At 39.2% G+C, this 20,111-nt stretch overlaps 1 protein-coding gene across 1 annotated transcript in view; it reads left to right on the forward strand.

The window, feature by feature from the left end:
* KIF26B (kinesin family member 26B) overlaps positions 1-20,111 on the forward strand; it is a 284,016-nt gene that overhangs the window by 224,331 nt on the left and 39,574 nt on the right. The window contains exons 8-10 of the mRNA XM_042892546.1: positions 482-744; positions 3,451-3,634; positions 7,630-7,789. Of these exons, the coding sequence (XP_042748480.1) occupies positions 482-744; positions 3,451-3,634; positions 7,630-7,789 (607 nt within the window). The remainder of the gene's footprint in view (positions 1-481; positions 745-3,450; positions 3,635-7,629; positions 7,790-20,111) is intronic.

Genomic DNA, 20,111 nt, shown 5'->3' on the forward strand with positions numbered 1-20,111 from the left:
ACCTGATCTAGCTGTGGATGTCTCTGTTCATTGCAGAGAGGTTTGACTAGATGATCTTCAAAGGTCCCTTCCAACTCTAAGGATTCTATGATTTTAAAATGGCATTCAGGATACAGTGCACTCACAGTGTTGAAAACAGGGCGTTTTAGAGACCATGGCATTCCTGCTCTGCTCAGTTTACATCACTGTTCAGCCACGGTACTAGCTGCTGTGCTGAGTGGTAGGGACCTGCCGTACCCTGTGTAGGACATAGGGCATGTCATAGGAATATGTGAGATAACAGTTTGTTGAAAGAAACTCAAGATTTAATCTGTCAGTTTGAAACGTTCTCCATCTTCCACAAATTATTTGTCTGTCTGTCTATCTCCCTTTTCTGAATGTCCTTTTTGTAATGAAGAAATTGTTTTCATGAGGCTGTGTATGATAAGATCACTTTGCAGAAGGCTATGAAAGACTTTCTCTGACTTCCCATTCCTGACAGGGAAGTCGTACACCATGATTGGCAAGGATGATTCCATGCAAAACCTCGGCATAATCCCTTGTGCCATCTCCTGGCTCTTCAAGTTGATTAATGAACGCAAAGAGAAGACAGGAGCGCGCTTCTCAGTCCGAATTTCCGCAGTGGAAGTGTGGGGGAAAGAAGAAAATCTTAGAGACCTGTTATCTGAAGTGGCTACAGGAAGCCTGCAGGATGGCCAGTCCCCAGGTGTCTACCTTTGTGAGGACCCCATCTGTGGCATGCAGGTGAATGCAGTCTTCAATTTACATGAAAACAAGCATTATGATTTTTATTTTCATCTATTGAGATGGTTCAAATTCAAGAACTACCCAGAATGTAAAGTTTATAGAGTTGAAAGTGTTTACTTTAAAGCATGCAAGAACTTTATGACCTGCAGCTGCATGGCCATCTGCTCTCCTGGCCTAAATATTTGTACCTCTGGTATAACTGATGTTGAGCAGGGCCTTGTGTTTGCAATAAAATGTGAAAGCATTAGTGCAAGCAAAAATTCACCTCATTCTTAAAAAAAAAAAAAAAAGAAAAAGAAAAAGAAAAAAAAAGAAAAAGTAAGTGTGATCTTTCTTTTGTAAAACAACAAGATAAAATATTTACAGAACTGCACAAATAGCTGGAGGCCATTAATATGGCTGTTTATCTCTTTATAAACATTATTTATAGCACTTGCATTAGCAGTGTTGTAGGAAGCATTAATCGCTACTTATTAATTGCTGCCAAGACATAAATTCCTGAGTTGGGCAAGCCAAGAATAACTCCAACTCTTCTCAGGTTTGGAGGTTTATCAGGAATGAGTATCTGGCTCGTGTATTTCCCGGGTAACCATAAGACAGGCTCAGCAGCCCTTTATGTTTAATTTTGATTTAGAAGACAAAAAAGTCCTGTGCTTTCAACTTGCTGTCTGTGATGGAGTGAATCTGATTTTTGTATGACCAGATGGACAGAAGGCAAAATAGCAGGGTGGAACACGAGTGCATTATTTTAGCCTTAAATGTAATGGCTGCTTCCATCCAGAAACTGCAAAGCAATTCTCTCCAAGTATAGGAAAATCAAGGGAGGAAGGAACAGACTCTGTCTGCACCCTGTTTCTAGCAGCAGTCGTGATTCACATCCCTTAAGTTGTAGATTATGAGACTTTAAACATCAAATAATAAAGTTTGTGTTTTATCTCTTTGTGGTGAAGCCACAGCAAAACTTCCCATTTTACTCAAGGACTGGAAAGTTTTTTGTCATTTTAAATGACAATTAGAATTCTCATCCTCACTTGACTCCTGGTTTTAGTGTGTTATGAAATGCTTACATTGTCACAAGAGATCTCACTCCCTGGTATCCCGTAATGGGTGCAGTACAGAGAGTATACAGAGGAATACTCAAGTTCTTCACATTTCCCACTGGGGTGACAGATGACTAATTTAGGTCTGAATTAGCATAGAATACTAATATGTTTCATAACTGTGTGACCCTTTCTTACAGCTAAATTCTTCACAAAGGTATTTAAGCACAATAACATTATTAATGAGAAATATTCCATTATATATAATTATATGATATTAGTAGCCTATTTTTGCATACATATTTAAAGAGGAGCCATAGACTAAGTTAATTATTTTACATCACTGGAGAAAAGGTAGCTTCATGAGAGGTCTTTGTTTCTCTGCAGCATAAAATACTGCATTAAAATAGGACCTATCTTTGTGTGTGTTTGTAAGACAAGTGATGTTCTGTAGTCATGTCCTACACCTGAATTTTCAAAATCCTGCAACAAAGGGAAGACGTTATAACCATACAGATACGCAAAATCAGCAGTGTGTATAGCAAATGAATAATCACCATATGTCATACTGTTTGTCATTGGGCCTTCCCAAGTATGCACATTCTCTTGTTGCTTACATAAGTGAGATCCATCCACAGAATGGCCTACCTTCTGCTTGCTGTGTTAACTCCTTCTTGCCCTTCAGCCTGCAGCTCTGTTACTTCATCCTGTGAGAAGCTTTGGTATTATCCTGCCCCAGGTTGATTAATGACCACAAAGGGAGACAGAAGCACTGTCTTCCTTAGGGAGAACTTTTAGCACTATTAGCCAGTAGGGGGAAGAAAACTCTGAGAATGAGAATTCATCACTGTATTTATGCCAGACAAAACAAGTCTATCCTGTGAGCTGAGGGCCAATTCTGCGTACTGTTAAAACTGATGCCATCAGTTTGCACTGTTACAAGTGCCTTCCATAGGCAGGCAAATCTTAGTTGATGTGAAACACACATGCATTCCTTAACATCATGGTGGGTTAATTATATCTGCCCTCCTATGCTGTCTATTGCTTCGGAGAGATACGAGCAGACTGGTGGCAGTGACTGAGGTCCAGCAAATGGGAATGTATGCACACTACTTGTCTTGCTCTGGTTAATGGTTTGTCCTGTCTTTTGTGCAGGTGCATGGGTGTGTAGTGTGAAGGGACATGAAAGTGGCCTCTCTTCACTTGCTGTGGGGCTGAGCACGTGATTCAGTCCTGTTATCTCACAGTTTTAGCTGCAGATTTCTCCCTTCTAGCACCTTCTGATGGGTAACATGCAGGCCGCCCCTGCTAATCTTCACCAACTCTTGGGTTTGATGTGTCATCCACAATAGCTTATTTTTCTTTTAACTGTCAGGAGGACACAGTGATTGCCAGTGCAGGAAAAAGGATGTAGCAAAAATAATAAACTTTAATAAATGGCCTAAAATTCAGGGAAAGTGATGGAACAGATTTATGTATCTATCCAGCCCATAGGACTGTTTCCTGCCAGTGCTGGGAGGGTCTCATTCAACAAGCCACTTCCTCCTTCCCAGTCCCATCAGAACATGGCTTTTCTACAGTATGAGTTGACTGCAGTGGGTGTCTGATAGCACTGACTCCTGTGGGAGCCTCTGGGTAATTTCTTCCCTGTGTTAACTCTTAGCTCCAGAACCAGAGCGAGCTCCGTGCTCCTACAGCAGAGAAGGCCGCCTTCTTCCTGGATGCCGCTATCGCCTCGCGGCGTGGCAGCCAGCGGGACTGCGACGAGGAGGATCACCGCAACTCCCACATGCTCTTCACCCTGCACATCTACCAGTACCGCATGGAGAAGAGCGGCAAAGGCGGAAGTAAGCTGCTCCCTCACTCCCTTCTCTTTCCTCCAAACTTGCCTACAGATGGGCTTTGAGTCGGCTTTTAAGCAGTGTTCTCTAGTGGTAAGGATTAGCAGTGGTCTGCAGCGGGGTGGGTCCAGCAGACTGCTTGCCCGCCTGGTGAAGATCTAGCAAAGGCTGTGAAAGGCCACTAGGGATCATTGCCATCAGTTGTCAGTTGTGCTGTCTTTCTGGAGATATTAAAAGTTAGTTCTCAGCACTGTGTTTACATGCAAAAGTGTTCTTCGGGTTAGCTTTTAGAATTATCTTTACTGATAGCTCCAGGGTTGAGATCACTGATAAAATATTGTAGCCATGGGGATTCCCTGCCACCCTCATATTGGCTATTCCAGTCCAGCACCTCAGTACAGAAGCATGTGGGAGCTGATTTAGGCAATACATGAACTGCAGCTTTTCCTGGAGATATAGCAGTATAGCAGAGAAGTAGTATTTGTTTGAAAGACACCTTTGCTTTTTGAATTGATGGGCTTAGGTAGTTCTGCAGATATGCATATTTCAGCTTCTGTCTCTGCACTGATTATTTGTATTAAGGAGTAGATTGCATGCAATTATGTGTAACGGGTGAACATTGCTGAAGCATTAATGTCTAATGTATGAATGCAGAAAATTTATATTTACTGTACTTAAAATGTGAGAGCGAAAACCAGAAAGTTGCTCTAAATGGAAATACAGTTTGCATGTGTTTAAGTAATAACCCCAGTGGAACTGGCTGGCAGAAAACTCAATTAACTAAAGGTTTATTAATTAACCACCCTGCGGTGGAAAGGAAAACTGTGAATGCTCTAACGGACTGGTGTGCAGGAATAAAGATGGCTGATTTTAAGGGAATTATTATTAAAGTTATTTAATACTCCCTGCTTTTTACTACAGGCAAATACACCTACATACAGTCCTTTGCTACTATTTTCAAATGCGATTAATAAAACGGGAAAGAATATTTTCCTGTGGCTATAATGACTCACTAAGAAAAAAAAAAAAGAAGACAACACTATCCTTTAAAATTCCAATATAACATGTTTTGCCCACTGTCTGCACTTACATTTTCATCTTCTGGCCATACCAACTCCTGTCTTCAGGTTTCCATATCTGACTGGCCTCTCAAGCCAGGCAGGGTCAGATCTGGCTGATAATTGAATGAAGGGGAATTCCAGCTTCTCATAAACGGCACCTAGTGATTAGCAGTGTCTCCTGCTGTAATGAAGTACTTCTCAGAAAACAGCATGCAGACAGTGGAGATATACAGATTCCAGTAAAAGGATTAAAAAGGCTAGGAGAAAAAAAAAAAAGAAAAAGAAACACTGCATCTAAAGGATGAGATTAAAAAGCTGGCTGATGCTTGATTTTGACAAAACAATGACAGCTAGATTAATGCATAAGTACTGTACTTACCTCCTGGTTGGATTAATTACCTGGAATGTCATGAAGCAGGCTTAGCACCATTGAAAGAATTGGAACTGTGGCAAAACTGGCCATCATGTTTCAGTTTCAGCTCTCCAAAGTCTCTATGGCCACGGATGAAAGCAAGTGCTAGGATGTTACACTTCTCTCTATAGTGCCAGGCACATTAGTGGAGAACTTGCCTAATAAATAACTTCATTTTCAGCAAGTGGACTGACTGTCCTAAACACAGGTCTTATTTTGATTTGTAAACTAAATAAGAGCAAAAGATCCTGTCGTTTCTCTTGTTCTGGGTTTCCTCAGCCTGTGCAGTAGGACTATGAGTGCAATCAGAGTAACTGAAGTTCAAAAGGCAGTGATTGCTTTCATTTATTTTTGTTTCCTCAATGCCTGGTAATCCTAGCAATGGAAGTATTTATTAAATATAATTCAGTGAAGTCATCTGCAGTCATTTTCATTAGCAACTAAACTTGTTTTTCTAAGTAAAATCATTGGAGGTTTCTCACAAAAAGTAACATCAGCCTTCTGAAGGTAGTGGTCTTAGAGGAAGACACTTAAAGGAGAGACAAAGATTCAGAAGCAGTGAAGGTGCAGCTGCATGCATGGCAGGGAAGCCTGACTTTCTTCAGTGAACTCAGGCATTTGGTGCATAAGTAGGTTAGGGTTACTTCCCCGTGAGAACCTTGGAGAGCATGGTGATGAAATGCCTGCAGGCATCTTTATTAGATGGTAATGTGGTCTAGGGACAGCATTTCTAATGTTTGGCCACTAGTATTAGTTATAATCAGATACTTATTTGTCTCTTCTTTTTCATGATACTCTGCATGACTTTACCATTATTGCAGTCTGATGTATGGAAGTTCTCTATTTCCTAATACTTGATGCAGCTGAAAAACTAACAAAGCCTAAAAGAAGTACTTCATTATGTCAGCTGTTGACAGACGCTGGCTACACTGTTGGAATATAATTCTCAAATTCCACTGCATAAACCACCCTCACAGAAAAAAATCTTCCTTTTTCTTCTCTTCTCTTTCTTTTTTTTGCTCTTTTTTCATTATGTATCTCTTCTTTATTTTTTTCTCTTCTTTCTTTTTTTTCCCTAGTTTATTTGTACTTCCCTCTCGTTGTTCATATTTCTTTTCATAAAACTCCATTTCCATTTGTTTATCTTAATTAGCTGTCACCTACAACTGAATGAGAATTATAGAATTGTGTAGAACACATTCCACAGAAAGGCTTTGTATTTTTAAAGAGAGTACAAGCTAGTGCTAATAAGCAGCGAGCTTTGTGTTTTGCAGTATTTGTAAAACAAAATCTCTCTCTGTCCTTGTTTTTTGGATGTAGGTTAACATCTTTGTTACAGCTAGTTGTTTCATATACTTTTAGGAGCAAATCTGCAAAATAATATGATGTATCACGTTTTTTGTCAATAAAAACATATTTCTGATTGTTAAGGGATTACCAATGCAAAGAAATGTATCTGGAAACTTCTAAGGTCTCCGCCATGGAGCATATAGTTGCTCCCAGTGTTGTATTTTCTTGATAACAGATCTCCCCCAATTCTAATTTATTTATTTATCTGGGGGCAAGGTGCATAAGTTAAGGTGCTGTGTTGAAATGGCTGTGAATTTATTTGTCTACAGATGTGAAAATATTTTTGCTTCTGTTTATATTCAGAATCTCGAATAGTGCCAGTGCTCTTAACATTTAAGTTTTTCCTATAGGTTGCTTCTGAATTAATTCTTGAGAACAGGGAGAACTGGTCATAGATCAGATTTGAAAAAAAAAAATAAAAAAAATTAAAAAACATCTAGGACATTTTCTTAAGAAAATAGGGAATTAGAAACGCTTCTGTAAAGTCTGCGTAGTCCCCATCCCTGAGTTCATAAAGTAACCATAGGTTTCTCACGAGAGCAAATCTCTGTTAAGCTTGTTGTTTCAAATTTAACATCCTTTCATTTTAAGTGTAGTGGTATTCATACAGAGTAAACAAGAGGGAAAACCAGGATTTGCTCCCAGTTTTATAGAAACTACTTTCAGATCAGAACAACTTTTTAACACTACACTGTGCATTAAAACAGCTTAAAGGAAAGTTAAATATCCTGCAGGTCTCATGGTTCCTCTGAATCTCCGTTACTCAAGTTGTGAAAGATAAGGGAAAAGCTGCTACAAAACCAGTGCTGGCCAAGCAATTCCCAACCTCTAGTTTTCCTGTGAGTACAGTAATCACAGAGATGGAAAGAGAGCCAGCTCAGATATAGGCGAATACAGCTATGTTAGAGAATAAAAAAAACAACTGTGGTGACTGCCTGTCCCAGAGTTAAACTTGCATGAGTTGTGAAAACCTCAGCAATTTTCAAATGAGTCAGCAGTGAACAGCAATACAGTCTGAAGGTGAACTAACAGGATCCTTATGGTTTGTTACTGCTGCCATGAATTAAGAGGAGTTTCTGGGTTGTCTCCTCTTTGCGAGTCATGGCGAGTCTTTTGCTTTCCTGGGAAACTGCTGTTGGAGGCACATGCTAACCATCCACTTTCTTTGCTTATGGTAGTGTCTGGAGGTCGCAGCCGCTTGCACCTTATTGACCTGGGGAGCTGTGTGAAAGTGCTCAGCAAAAACCGGGAGGGAAGCTCTGGCCTCTGTCTCTCGTTGTCAGCTCTGGGCAATGTCATCCTTGCCCTCGTCAATGGAAGCAAACATATCCCGTACAAGTAAGTGATATTCTGTGCACTTAATGAGTGAATGTTTGCAAGCAGTTGCTTGTCTGGCCCTGAGGCAAATTTGTGGTAAGCAGAGAGACTCCTGGGGTCAGTGCAGTCCTCTTGAGGCAGTTGACAAAACCTCCTGAAGGTTCAGTGAACCCTGATCTAACCTTAAGTCTGGTATCTACACTGTATTTCATGTTAGGATTGTCTTAAAGATCTCGAGGATCAAAGTTCAACACATGAGAGTTTTGTTTTATAGGATTGTTCAAAAGCATTTTAATCATGGAATCACAGAATCGCTCAGGTTGGAAAAGACCTTAAAGATCATCAAGTCCAATTGTGACCTAACTATACCATCCTAACTCTTACAACCCCCTACTAAATCATGTCCCTGAGCACCAAATCCAAAAAGTTTTTAAACACATCTAGGGATGGTGACTCAATCACCTTCCTGGGGAGCCTATTCCAGAGCATAATAACCCCTTCTGTAAAAAAGTGTTTCCTGATATCCTAAACTTACCCTGGCACAACTTAAGGCCATTTCCCCTCGTCCTTCAAATGCTTCAAAGCATTTGAGATCCAGTTTTGTATTAGCTCTATGAAGACAAAATTTGCTCCTATGGAGGAGAGAAATAATTATAGGGGACATTATTTTACTGCTCCTGATGCAGATTTTAGTATCTCAAAAATATCACAATAAACATGCATCTTTGTGATGCAAAGATACTTTACGCTTTACTTGTATGTGCTTTGAATCTATTAGCCTTTCACTTGAAAAAAAAGAATTAGGCCCTATATGTCACATTAGACAAGTGTCCTTTGCCACTATTGCAGATATTGCAGATATCTTCTGGGAAATCAGAAGAAATACTCACTTAGTAGATAAATTTTGTACTCATTTCTCTTTATTGTTGTCTCGAACTATTTGTCATGTATATAGGACTGAAAGCAAGTTTGGACTACATTACCCAGTCTAGACAGTCACAGAGCTTTTCTTTCAGAGAGATGTCTGATATTGTGGAAGGTACTGCTCTTCTCTAGCCTAAATCCGAGGGAGTAACAGCCAGCCTTACAGGAATGGCTTACAGTAGCCTCTTCTAATCAAACTGTCATTTAATGTCACCATTCATGGAAGATGTGTATCAGACCTGGAATTGGGAACAGTAGGATGACATGGAGAGTGAACCAAGAAAATCATTCACAGAATATATTTTTTCCTCAAATTTACCCTTTTTAACCATATTGAAGGCTGTAAATATGGTTATTTCTCAAATTCATTCAAAATCTTAAGATATTGACTAGTTTTACTTCTTTGGTTTTGTCTTTATTTTGGAAAACAAAGATGAAATGAGTTTGTTTGTAATTTTAATTTTAATGTTTATTTTCCAAAATTAATTGGCAGTTTGGTCTCAAAACATGCTCTTCAGAAATATTCCTGTTTCTGGAATTTAATCAGACTGAAATTTAGGGTCAACCAAATTTGTGCATATAAACATTCATAAAGTGTGTTGTGGTTCATTCACCTGGTTGTAGTGTGCAAATTGAGCTTGAACTCTACAATTCACAAAATACAGTTCAGCCTATGCTTATCAAAAGTCTTCTTCTTGGTAGTTTGTATGAATGGAAGGGCAGGTGCAGGTGGAGAAGTGAGGAAGGAGGGGTGTGTGTGCTGCATTGTAGAAGCTGATCCCTTAGACTGGTGCAATGCATGTTAAGTAGCACCCCTTGTTTAAAGCAACAACTTGCCTATCTAGTTGAGATAATTTCCCTTCCTGTAGGAGCGTTCTCTTTCATCACTGAGGATAAAATTAAAACTTTGTTGAATATTTGTGAATGATGCTGAAGGAAAAGTAGAAAAGTGTTTCCTTATGCGAATGCACTGTGCATTGTGTGTGTGGTCTCAGCTAATTTCCACAGAATAGCTGAGAAAATGAAGCATCTTTTCTCTATCACAGCTATTAAACAGCCGTTAAGAATTTTGTGGCAGCCTCTCAGTAGGCAGTGTATGGCTTCCTGGGAGCCCAGAAACAACATCTGAAAATATAGTTTTTTTGTTTGTTTGTTTGTTTTTTCCCCTAGAGAAATGTGGTTTCCCGAGCTGCGTTCTCTTAAACCCTATTCTTTGCTGTATCTGGCCTTTCTCCACAGGTATCAGTTGTAGGGAAAAGCTTCTTCAGATTTATTGTTGGTATAAGCAGATGCTGCTACATTGCCTTCAGTGGGCAGTGTGTTTATACCAGGGATTAATTTGCCTCTTTGTTTGTAATCTCTCTGGAAAACATATGCTGTATGTTTTGCACTTTTTTTTTTTTTTTCCTTCTGATTTGTTTCAAGGCTAGGGAGCCTGGAAAGCCACAGAGTTGGAATCTTTCTCCTTTCTCTTTTTCTCCCTTGGGAAAACATTTGGGAACATTGATACAGATTGACTCTAACTTGTCATTAAAGCTGCAAGAAAGTAACATAGAAATTCTCAAACATCAAATAATACAGGTTGAGATCTTGTCCTGCAATCAAGTTAAGTTCCACTTAGGTCCAAGGAATGGGCAAGAAGCCCTGTAACAGGCAACCACTAATAAGTGACTGCCGTAGTTTATGGGAGATTGTATCTTTCATTTATGTAATTATATGCCCTCTCTAATATATCAGTGGGCTACCTATTTGTCACTAATAATGTCAAGACCAGTTTTGAACCTTCCAAAGCACATCATTCTGTTGTAGTATGAACCAGTGAGTTCTACTAGCGCAAGATACGTCTTATAAAAATAGAATTATTTATTTGACCTACTACAACACCATTTCATGTCACCAGTTTCCATTGCTCTTGAGTTAGAAGCAAGTCTGTCAGGAGGCTGGGCAAAAATGATTTCCTCCACAGGAATTTAAAATAACTTCCCAATTTTTATAAAAATATTTGCAATCCCAAGGAAGAGCAAGGAACTTGGCCCTGAGCACAAGTCTGCTAAAGGAGATTTTGCTAAGCTGTAGTAATTACTGATGCCATTTTGTATTTTTTTAATGTTTCTGCTTTATGTTAGTGCTGAATTTTCTGCCTCTGATTTCTAAGAAGAATGTGTTTTAAACCCTCAAATGAATACACATTTGCACAAACTCCAACTACTGGTTTATACAGCTCACTATTCAAAAATTACTCCAGTTGCTAGGCAACAGGAGTGGTGATAATTCATGGTAATGCTGTTTTGGAAATAATCATTTTTATACATTTTAATGGCTATGAGAATGAAAGAAAACTGTTTAGAAAACTGCAAAGCTGTATGAATTCCTTTTTCAGAAATTGTTGCTTGTTCTACCTAATAGACTTTCCTCTTAATGTGCATTCACAATGTGTTTGTGTTTCTGGAGGCATCCTGTATTTTGAGGATGCTCAACCTTATCCAGAGAGGAAGTCTTCTTCGTAAGGTAAATAGGAGTGAGCTGGAAGCATGATTTTTTATTCTGTATTTCTGCTTCTCTCTCAGATGTTTGCAGGTCCTCACATATCTAACATGGTGTGCCATGGTATTGGCGTGCTTTGCTTTTGCTTTTTTTTTTTTTTTCTTCCCCTCATCCTGTCTGTAGAGAATGAAAGATATTAAGTGACTGATACAAGGTTACACAAGAGGCAGAACCACCAGTTTTAAAATCTAATGTGTTTCTTAAACAGTGGGCAAAGTTTGTTTTTTTTGTTTGTTTGTTTTTCTGCCTAGCCTTTGGAAAATCATCTACTTATGTACTTATTTATTTATCCCCATTTATAACGCAGAGAAAAAAAAAGTCAATCAGAACTTTGTAAAGAACCTTCAAATTCAGTGAAAAACACAGTTGACATTTTAAATGTTAGAACTCTGGATGTTTTTAGAGTTAAGGGCTCGCACAGGTGGTTCTAATGGCATGGGAAATGGCTTTTTTATGCTCAAAGGAGGAGTGGTAGACTATTACTACTTTTAAGAAGAGAGGAGAAAGGGGGAAGTGCTGGATTACAGTATTTTTGAATAAAAAATGAGCTTAAAGAATATGCTTTATGTCAGGTATTTTCTTTAAATTGTTAGTTGATTACTGGGATAAAAACAGAATTGAAGTTTGGATGAATCTGAATCCAGAAAGTCAGATTACCTTATTGGTTAAATGTGTATATCTACCTATCTGACATTGTTAAAACTTTCTGAAGAATTGCATGGAAAAAGAACTGAGGTATCTTTTGTTTACACATCTTGCTTTTACATGGATAGCATGAACTAAAATATTTTTCTCAGACAGAATGTCAGTGAAAACTTTTTCAGGAAGAGATAAGAAAAGCTAAAAACCTCTTCAAAATAAATTTAAAGAAAACTGAATGCAACACCTGGAATTAACTGATAATAGCATGTATGCTGTGCATTTCAAACCCTACTTGCAGCTTTGACATTGTTTCCTCTGTTATACTAAAAAAAGTGTGAACTAGGGTTTCTTTCATGGATGTGATGTCTACTGGGGCAAAGTGAAGTTGTAAAAATAGACCATGTATTAAGCTGATGTGTAGAAAATGTTTGAAGAAGAGAGTCCATTACAGCAAGCAAACTCATACAGTAGTGGTAATTTTCTTATGCTTTCTTTCATCCCTGTGTGAATCAGGAATGGTTTCATTGGCATCAATGGAATTGAAGCACAAAAAAAAATAATAAAATGATGCTGGTGGGACATGACAATCAGACAGTATGCAGTGTACAACAGTGGAAGATTCTGACAGTACTTCCAGTATGCCTGCTTCTAAGCATACTGTAGCATCATGAGTTTCTCTCTGCCAGTAGTTGCTCCTACTAAAGCAATTCTTGAAGAATTTCTCTGTAGAGCAAATTGAGCAGCTGCTGATGAAAGAATTGGCTGTAACAATATATGGAAGAGTATTCTGTGTATGTGAAATGATTTTTAGTGGCCAGCATTGCTGCCTATTGGAGTTCTTATTTCCAGGAAAACTCCTGGACATTTATTGGTATTAGTACTGAAGATTTTATCCTTAGTTACAAGTTTATACTAGCTCTTAGTTTTATGGGATTCATACAACTGAGTCTGCTTACTGGCTGCAAGAAGTTAATGGCAAAATTGAACTATATCCTCAATGGAAAATCTATTTATTGGTTACTTCACCTGAGTTTAGACCAAAAATTACATGTTTTTATTTGAGTGATTCCAGTTACTTAAGCTTTCTACTGCTGCATTACTATTTTCTATTGCTTGTTTTTGCTTTTCCCAATAAGAACACAGCACAAAAGTCACAAAAAGTCACAAAAAGCCTCAGAAAGAAGAAGAAGAAAAAAAAAAAAAAAAGTTTTTCTGTCTTTGGAATCTGCAATCTTTCTGTTTTAATAGTTAATGTATTAGAAGCAGGGGAAGAACATTTTTGCTGCTTTACTTCAAAAAAATGTGAAAGCAGATAAATGGAGGAATAAAAAGGGAAAATGAGGACATGAGTGACAACTGAAACAGAACCCCAGGGCTGGGAATTAGTCCAAAATAGATGGAAGAGCTCAAGAGGCACTGGGAGATAAGGCATAGAGGAGGCACCAATTTTCAGAGGAGAACTGGGAAGCAAAGGAGAAAATGAAATGAGCCCATTCAAAAAGAGGAATAAGCCTAAGAAGTACCCTCAAGTGATCCAGTTGTAGGAGAGCTGTCAATAGAGATTTTGTTTAATGTGAAATAGTTCCTAATTAGCTACCAAAACCGTGAGCTGCTCAGAAACAAAAGCAGTTTTCTGTGATGCTGGCAGCCAGATCATATGGGCCAGAGCCTTGGCTAAAAGGCAATGAAGCCACTGGAGCATTGCCATGTCACACCAGCTGAGGACCTAGCCTTAGGTGCATGCTCTTTGACACTAGCCAGAGTACCTTGGCAACTTGCAATAGCAATGCAGTTGCTAGTAAGAGGTGTGTGCTGAAACACTGTCAACACAGAGATAATGAGGATTTGGAGCATCTGGCAATTATTTTCACCTTTGGGGGTTTTCTGTAGTTGATAGTTTTACTAGGCTGAATATCTGTCAGTTTTCTTCTATATTCTAGGGACCTGTGTAAAATAGATGGAATCAGAGATGTGCAGTCTGTGAATGTAGGAAAACTTTTTACATTTTATTAGACCAATTTAATCTACAGCTCTGGAGTAGGAGGGTAAAGGATTTTGCATGCTCCAGCAATCACTGTTGTAGTGTTGATCACCAATGTACTTTACTGTAGGACAGTTTGTACAGCTGATAGTGTAGATTTGAGCTTCATCTGCACATGTCTTACAGTACTGTGATACAGGTTAATGAGAGGCAGGAGACAAAATTCTCAAGGAAAGCTTCAGTGGATCACAAAGTCACAACATTCCATTCCCCAGCTTCATATTTTCAACTCAGTTCTCTCAGACTGGCAATATGATAATTATTGGAGTAGAAGTGTCTGTACGTGTGCATGGAGGATGCAAGGATGCAAGTGAGTGTGTAGCTTTCACAGCAGACCTCAGTTAACTTGGCTCCATTTTGCAGAAGTGTTCATGTGGGAAGAATCAGGCCTTACGAGTTAGCTCTTATAATTCTCTTTCTGCTACTCAGTGAATTACTTCTTTACAGATACTGTAATAAGAAAATAATGATGGACTGCACAATGAAATGGAAAGGGAAGTGCTTATGGTTTATAGCAAGATTTAATAGCATTTACTAATTGTGTTAAATAGCCATTCCTATCAGCAGCAAATAGCTGTATCAGTGAAGGACACCATGTTGGTCCGGGGCCAGCAAAACCCTGACTGGTAGTGAACAAGCAATCCAGGAGCACACAGTTATTGCTGAAATATAACTTGATTAGGACCCAAATAGGCAGTTGTGATGATTTCAGATACAAATGAATCTATACTTAATTCATTAAAATGCCATTTTGAACCTTGATATTGCTTCACTAAGGGTATCCAGCAGTTTATTCCCACCTGATCCATGACTGGTATAGGCTCAATTGAACACTAATACATTTTCTCCCATGGCAATGTGGTGCTAATTCATTTCATGTATAATTGAACAATTTTTAAATAGCCATATTCTTGGAATAACTAGATCTTTTGCAGTGTAGCAAATTATTAAAAAGCATGTAGTAGTAATTTTAATTAGTCCTAGTTCCCATTTTTTGTTTTGGTTATATCCGGTTCCATGAACAGTTACATACAAATATGATCTGTGAAATTAACTTTCATTTCCCTACTGATCCTTTCCCTACACAAAACTGGTATGACTTCTGGCAAGAAAGCATAGACATCTTCTACAGACAACCAAAGATAATATTTTTTCCCCTACAATGTCTTGTTCAGATTTGGGCAGCTCACCTATATAAAGAGGTTACAGGCCGGAGAGAATTTAAAGGAGAAGCAAGGATTATGAAAGGCCTGAGAGTTGCTTACCTGGAAGAAACTGTAACAGAAATAAAGCTTAAGAGCTTGCAAGGGGAAGATTTCTGAGAGAGGAGATGACAATTGCCCTGTAGTATTTCAAGGGTATAAATAGACACAGGAGGAGAAAGCTGCTTCTTATGAGACAAAGTGGAAGAATCATTTCTTATCCTTAAATAATAGGACAGTAGGATATAAACTTGAATGCATGTTAACAGTGGTATCTGTGAGTCAATGGAATACATTCCCAGAATTCTCGAGTGAATACTTCAATGGCAGAATGAACCTGCTTGCATATGGTGGGCAGTTATACAAATAATAGATATTAAAGCATTTTTGAGTCTGTCCTCCTGCTTGTAGGAGTCCAAAAACTAGCAGTTGGCTGTTACGTGTGCATGACATCTAGAAATTTTCAGTGATTTCTTTTCAAGACTTGTGCCCTACTGACATGAGATATCTAGATCATTTCTGTACTAGGTGACTTAACTCAACTGTTGTTTTTTTTTTTTCCCCCCCTCAGTTGTTTAGTTATACTTTTATTAAGGTCTCTTTCTCTTTGACACTCTTGATCAAGTTCTCACAGCACTTAATCCAAAACAGGGTAAGTCAATGGAAGTCTTTCTACTGGGCTTTGACTTAAACCAGGAGATTAGAAAACATGCTTATATCTAATTAGATGAGATAATCCTCAAATCCTTGCTAGGGGATATTGTAGACAGTAGTTCATGTTCAGTATTTTATGACTAATGGCTTACTTTTTGAGCAAGGTAGAGTGTAGATAAGTGTTGCCTAGTGATGAGATTGTTTGGGATTGCAAGGAATGAGTCCCACAGAGTGAATGGGTAAATATGAAGACTGGAAATGTAGTCATCTGATGACTTGTTGCAAATGAGCCTACAACCATGAATTTGGAACTCAAGCAGGTTATACAGGAACTTACCACATAAATTGGGATTTATGACACAAGTGGCACAAGCAGGACTACGTGATTTTCCTCTTTAAAGTCAGAAATACATATAAATGGTATTTGTGACCTTAACTTACAAAATAAATAAAATGCCACTTGCATTCTCTAGGCAAATAGTTGAACAATGTTTCTTCAGACTGTTTTTTTTCTCTGATACTTATTTATCCATTATAAAGCTTAACTGAACCCCCTCAGTGGAGTGGCAGGCCTTAGAAGCTTTCAGAAGAATAATATAATGGCAAATGCTGAATACATCAACCAGTTTTTCAGATTGCTTCAGAAGCATTGGAACAGCATTGCACTCAAGTTCCCCCCCCCCCCCCCATACAAACTTATACTGATGTTCTTATTTTTGTAACATGTTTTAGAGGAAAGCATTGACAACAATCCCCTCACTGCCCTTCAGATACCAACCAGCTTCTGCTTGATGATCAAAGTTTTCTGGATAGTGGTTGCCTCTGGGCCTGTGCACAGTGAACAGATGTGAAGTGAGTTTTTTAAAATATGCATTGACTTTTCAGAGTTAAGCAGGCTGGTTAGTTCTAACTTCTGAAATATTAAAATTAGTTCCCTCTCCTGCTGCAGAATCAAACTTGTTAGATTATTTTAATTTTTAATTTTTTGTTTGTTTGTACAGGCTATCAAACATGTTTTCCAGCAATATGTGATGAGATTTGCTAGAATTAATTTCAGACAGCAGGCTTAACTATTTGAGATGCATTTTGTCTCATCCCGTTTTATACTACCAACAAAACAACTACCTGCTGTATTTATAATCATGGATTATTTCTAAGGAGACTGGAGATACTGAGTGATTTCTCTCCCTATTCCTTAGTTTGTTCTATCGTGCAGAAAAAGAGCTTTTCTCATTTTGCAAATCAGTGATAAAATGTATACCAGTACTGGCAAAAATATCAGCTTTTCTGCCTCTCTTTGGTTTCTTGCTCTGCAGATCAGAGAGTTGGGCTAGCAGGACCATGTCAGTGGCTGATGTCGTTACAATCTGGGACCTATACAGACACAGCCTCCAATCTCTGTAATCAGAACAAAAGGAGAAATTGGGAGCTGTAGGAGATACAAAGGGATTCCAGGGCTCAGGAGAGAAAGTATGATGTATTCTATTCTCTGCAGCAGCAGGGGCTCTCCCTGACTGAGATTGTCCCACTGCCTGCGCCACAGGCATATGTCACAGCTTATAGCACTCCCAGGTATCCCACCTGCCTAAAGCAGCAGCAGTACCAGAGGACAGGGATCTCTCACAGCTCCTTGTGCTGAGGGCAGTTCAGGCTGCAGTCGGCTCCTGTACCTGGACAGCAAACAAGGACCACCACTTACAGCAGAAGCTACTAAAAGCACCTAATCATTTCTCTACCTGGGACCTCTAGCTCCCAGAATAGTCTTTTAAGGACAAAACACAATTTTCATGTCTGCCTCCAGATATAAACACAGTAGAAGAATCTTTTCTGTTCCTAGACCACATTTTCTCTCTATCGCAAACAAGGATTTTCATGGCTCCTTGTGATATGCTTTGAAGTTATACACCTGCACAAGAGGAATTAGATGCAGTGTCCAGGTCTGCTACCTAGGTAGTGTTACTACATGGGAAAAAACATGTTTTCTAAGGTATGGTGTTACAGAAATAACTGTACTTCTGCAGAAAGACAGTATGCTAGAAGCTCTTTGTATTTGCTCAGACCACACCAATATGCATCTCCTGAGTCCTGCTCACTCTCATGTGTGGGCACTTCTGGAGCAGTGGAAGATGGTTATTCCTGTGCCAAAGGGAACCCAGGGCAACTGTGCTATAGTTGCCACACACAGAATACCTTTACATAGTATTTATTTTATTTATAGCATGTATTTTTCACTCAGGTGAAAGAGGGGCTGGTGGAGTACCAAAGCTGAACAGGATTTGACTCCGAAAATGCATGTCTGTGAAAGAGAGCCAGGCAATGGTGTTTTTTTGCTCCAGTGAGATTTGTGAAACGCTGCCCTGTTTTTTTTTAACCAAGAGTTGAGGTTGCTTACTGTGTGTTGCATTGCCTCCTACGCTACTAACCCTAACCAGGTCAGGACCAAATAACTGCACGTATACACCAATATGAGGAACAGCAAAATGGCGTTTATTACACGTGAACTCTAGCTTATATACCTTATGTGCCTCATCTACACCCCTAAGGGCACATGCCACACATCAATCACAGAGCTGGGAGAGGGCCTATCGCGTAACATCCCGTGGGGGGGTCCCGCATTTGCCTACAACATCTCCCCCTCTCCAAGCTCAGTACAGTCTACCCATACATTGCGATCCGCAAAATAATCCTACCCTAACAATTTAACTTAAGCTTCCTGACCAAGTTCCTTCCTTTGTAAGCCAAAGCAAGATTCATTCCCATTGGAGCAGGTGATAGGTCTTTAATCAGCGTGCAATTAGCCTGCAATAACTGATGTGATGTCACCGATGCTTAATAATTAAAGCCACATCCTACGATACTGGTAAAGTTATAGACAGAGAGATTAGAGATTACTGATTAGAGTGACTGCTGATAGCTCTAGTGGCACTATCTATGAGTATGAAACTACAAAGGAATTACAAAGGATCCTTATACAAACACATCCTTTCCCAATATATACCAACATTGTCTCAGGTACCTGTTGGAGCGTACTTCAAAAATGACAAACGTTTTAATCAATATCAAGGCAGATGTCTCGAGCTTTGAGAGCATTGCTCTCACAAACAAATCCTTGTTGCTTGTTCTCCAGGCCTCAATCTGGCCACCTGTCCCTGAAGGGAACCCATTCTGATGCCCACAATGTATACTGCACTGGCTTAAGTGCCATGCACATCAGATTTGTTACATCATGGGGAAAGAGAAGACCTGATGCTGTCAGGGCTTCTAATGCATTTAAAGTGAGGAGCGATTTCAACCCGTTTCTCTGCACAATCTGTCAGGCATGTGATGTCTTTCAGATCGAGGGGTACCCTCACAACCGGGTTCCTCACACATGTAGGCTCTTCTCACACATCTAGGTTCCTCACACGGGACACCATTTGTTGCATTGCCTCCTACGCTACTAACCCTAACCAGGTCAGGACCAAATAACTGCACGTATACACCAATATGATGAACAGCAAAATGGCGTTTATTACACATGAACTCTAGCTTATATACCTTATGTGCCTCATCTACGCCCCTAAGGGCACATGCCACGCATCAATCATAGAGCTGGGAGAGGGCCTATCACATAACATCCTGTGGGGGGGGGGTCCCGCATTTGCCTACAACTGTGGAGTGTGTTTTACATACAAAGCGAAGATGTGCTTTGGTAACCCTTAAGATTTTTTCATCATACAGAATATAAAATTATAAGCTATCAGTTTAACAGGCTTTTCTTTTTTCTTGTTGGCTGACTGTTGCCATTTTAGATGCCTAAATGTTGTGTAGCAACATTTGATGGTCTTAAGATGCATGTGGTTGCAGTCCTTTATGAGTTCCTTCACCCAATATTATTTCTGTGTGCATCAGAATGTCCTAATGTCCTAAACATGAGTTCTACATAAAGCTATATATTGCATTCTTAGATGATTCAAGCAGGTTACACACAACTAGTCCTCAGTGGCTGTTTGTAGGTGCTATGTCAGGTCCTCTAACATTCCTCTCAGCATAGCAAGCCCCATAGCATTGAAGGTGCTGCCTGGGGAAAGGCTGTTGCTTCTGTGGCTCTGAATGTGATGCTTTGGATCCTGGATACACCACCAGGGACTGTCACTTGTGTTCCCAGTAGGGTCACAATCTTGTTCTGCAGCATAGCAGAACTTCCTTAGCCTCTTGACTGGTATCAAACACACTTGCTAGGCATACTGTAAAAAATTGAAATGGATTTTTTTCATCTTCCCAAGAAAATTCATACTTCAGCTCATACTATCTACCAAATGTCTTTTTTTCTTAAAGCAAAAATAAAATGAAGACA

This window comes from Lagopus leucura, unplaced genomic scaffold (genome assembly GCF_019238085.1).
Source record: "Lagopus leucura isolate 7727_CA_CO unplaced genomic scaffold, USGS_WTPT01 Super-Scaffold_73, whole genome shotgun sequence".
Taxonomy (NCBI): Eukaryota; Metazoa; Chordata; class Aves; order Galliformes; family Phasianidae; genus Lagopus; species Lagopus leucura.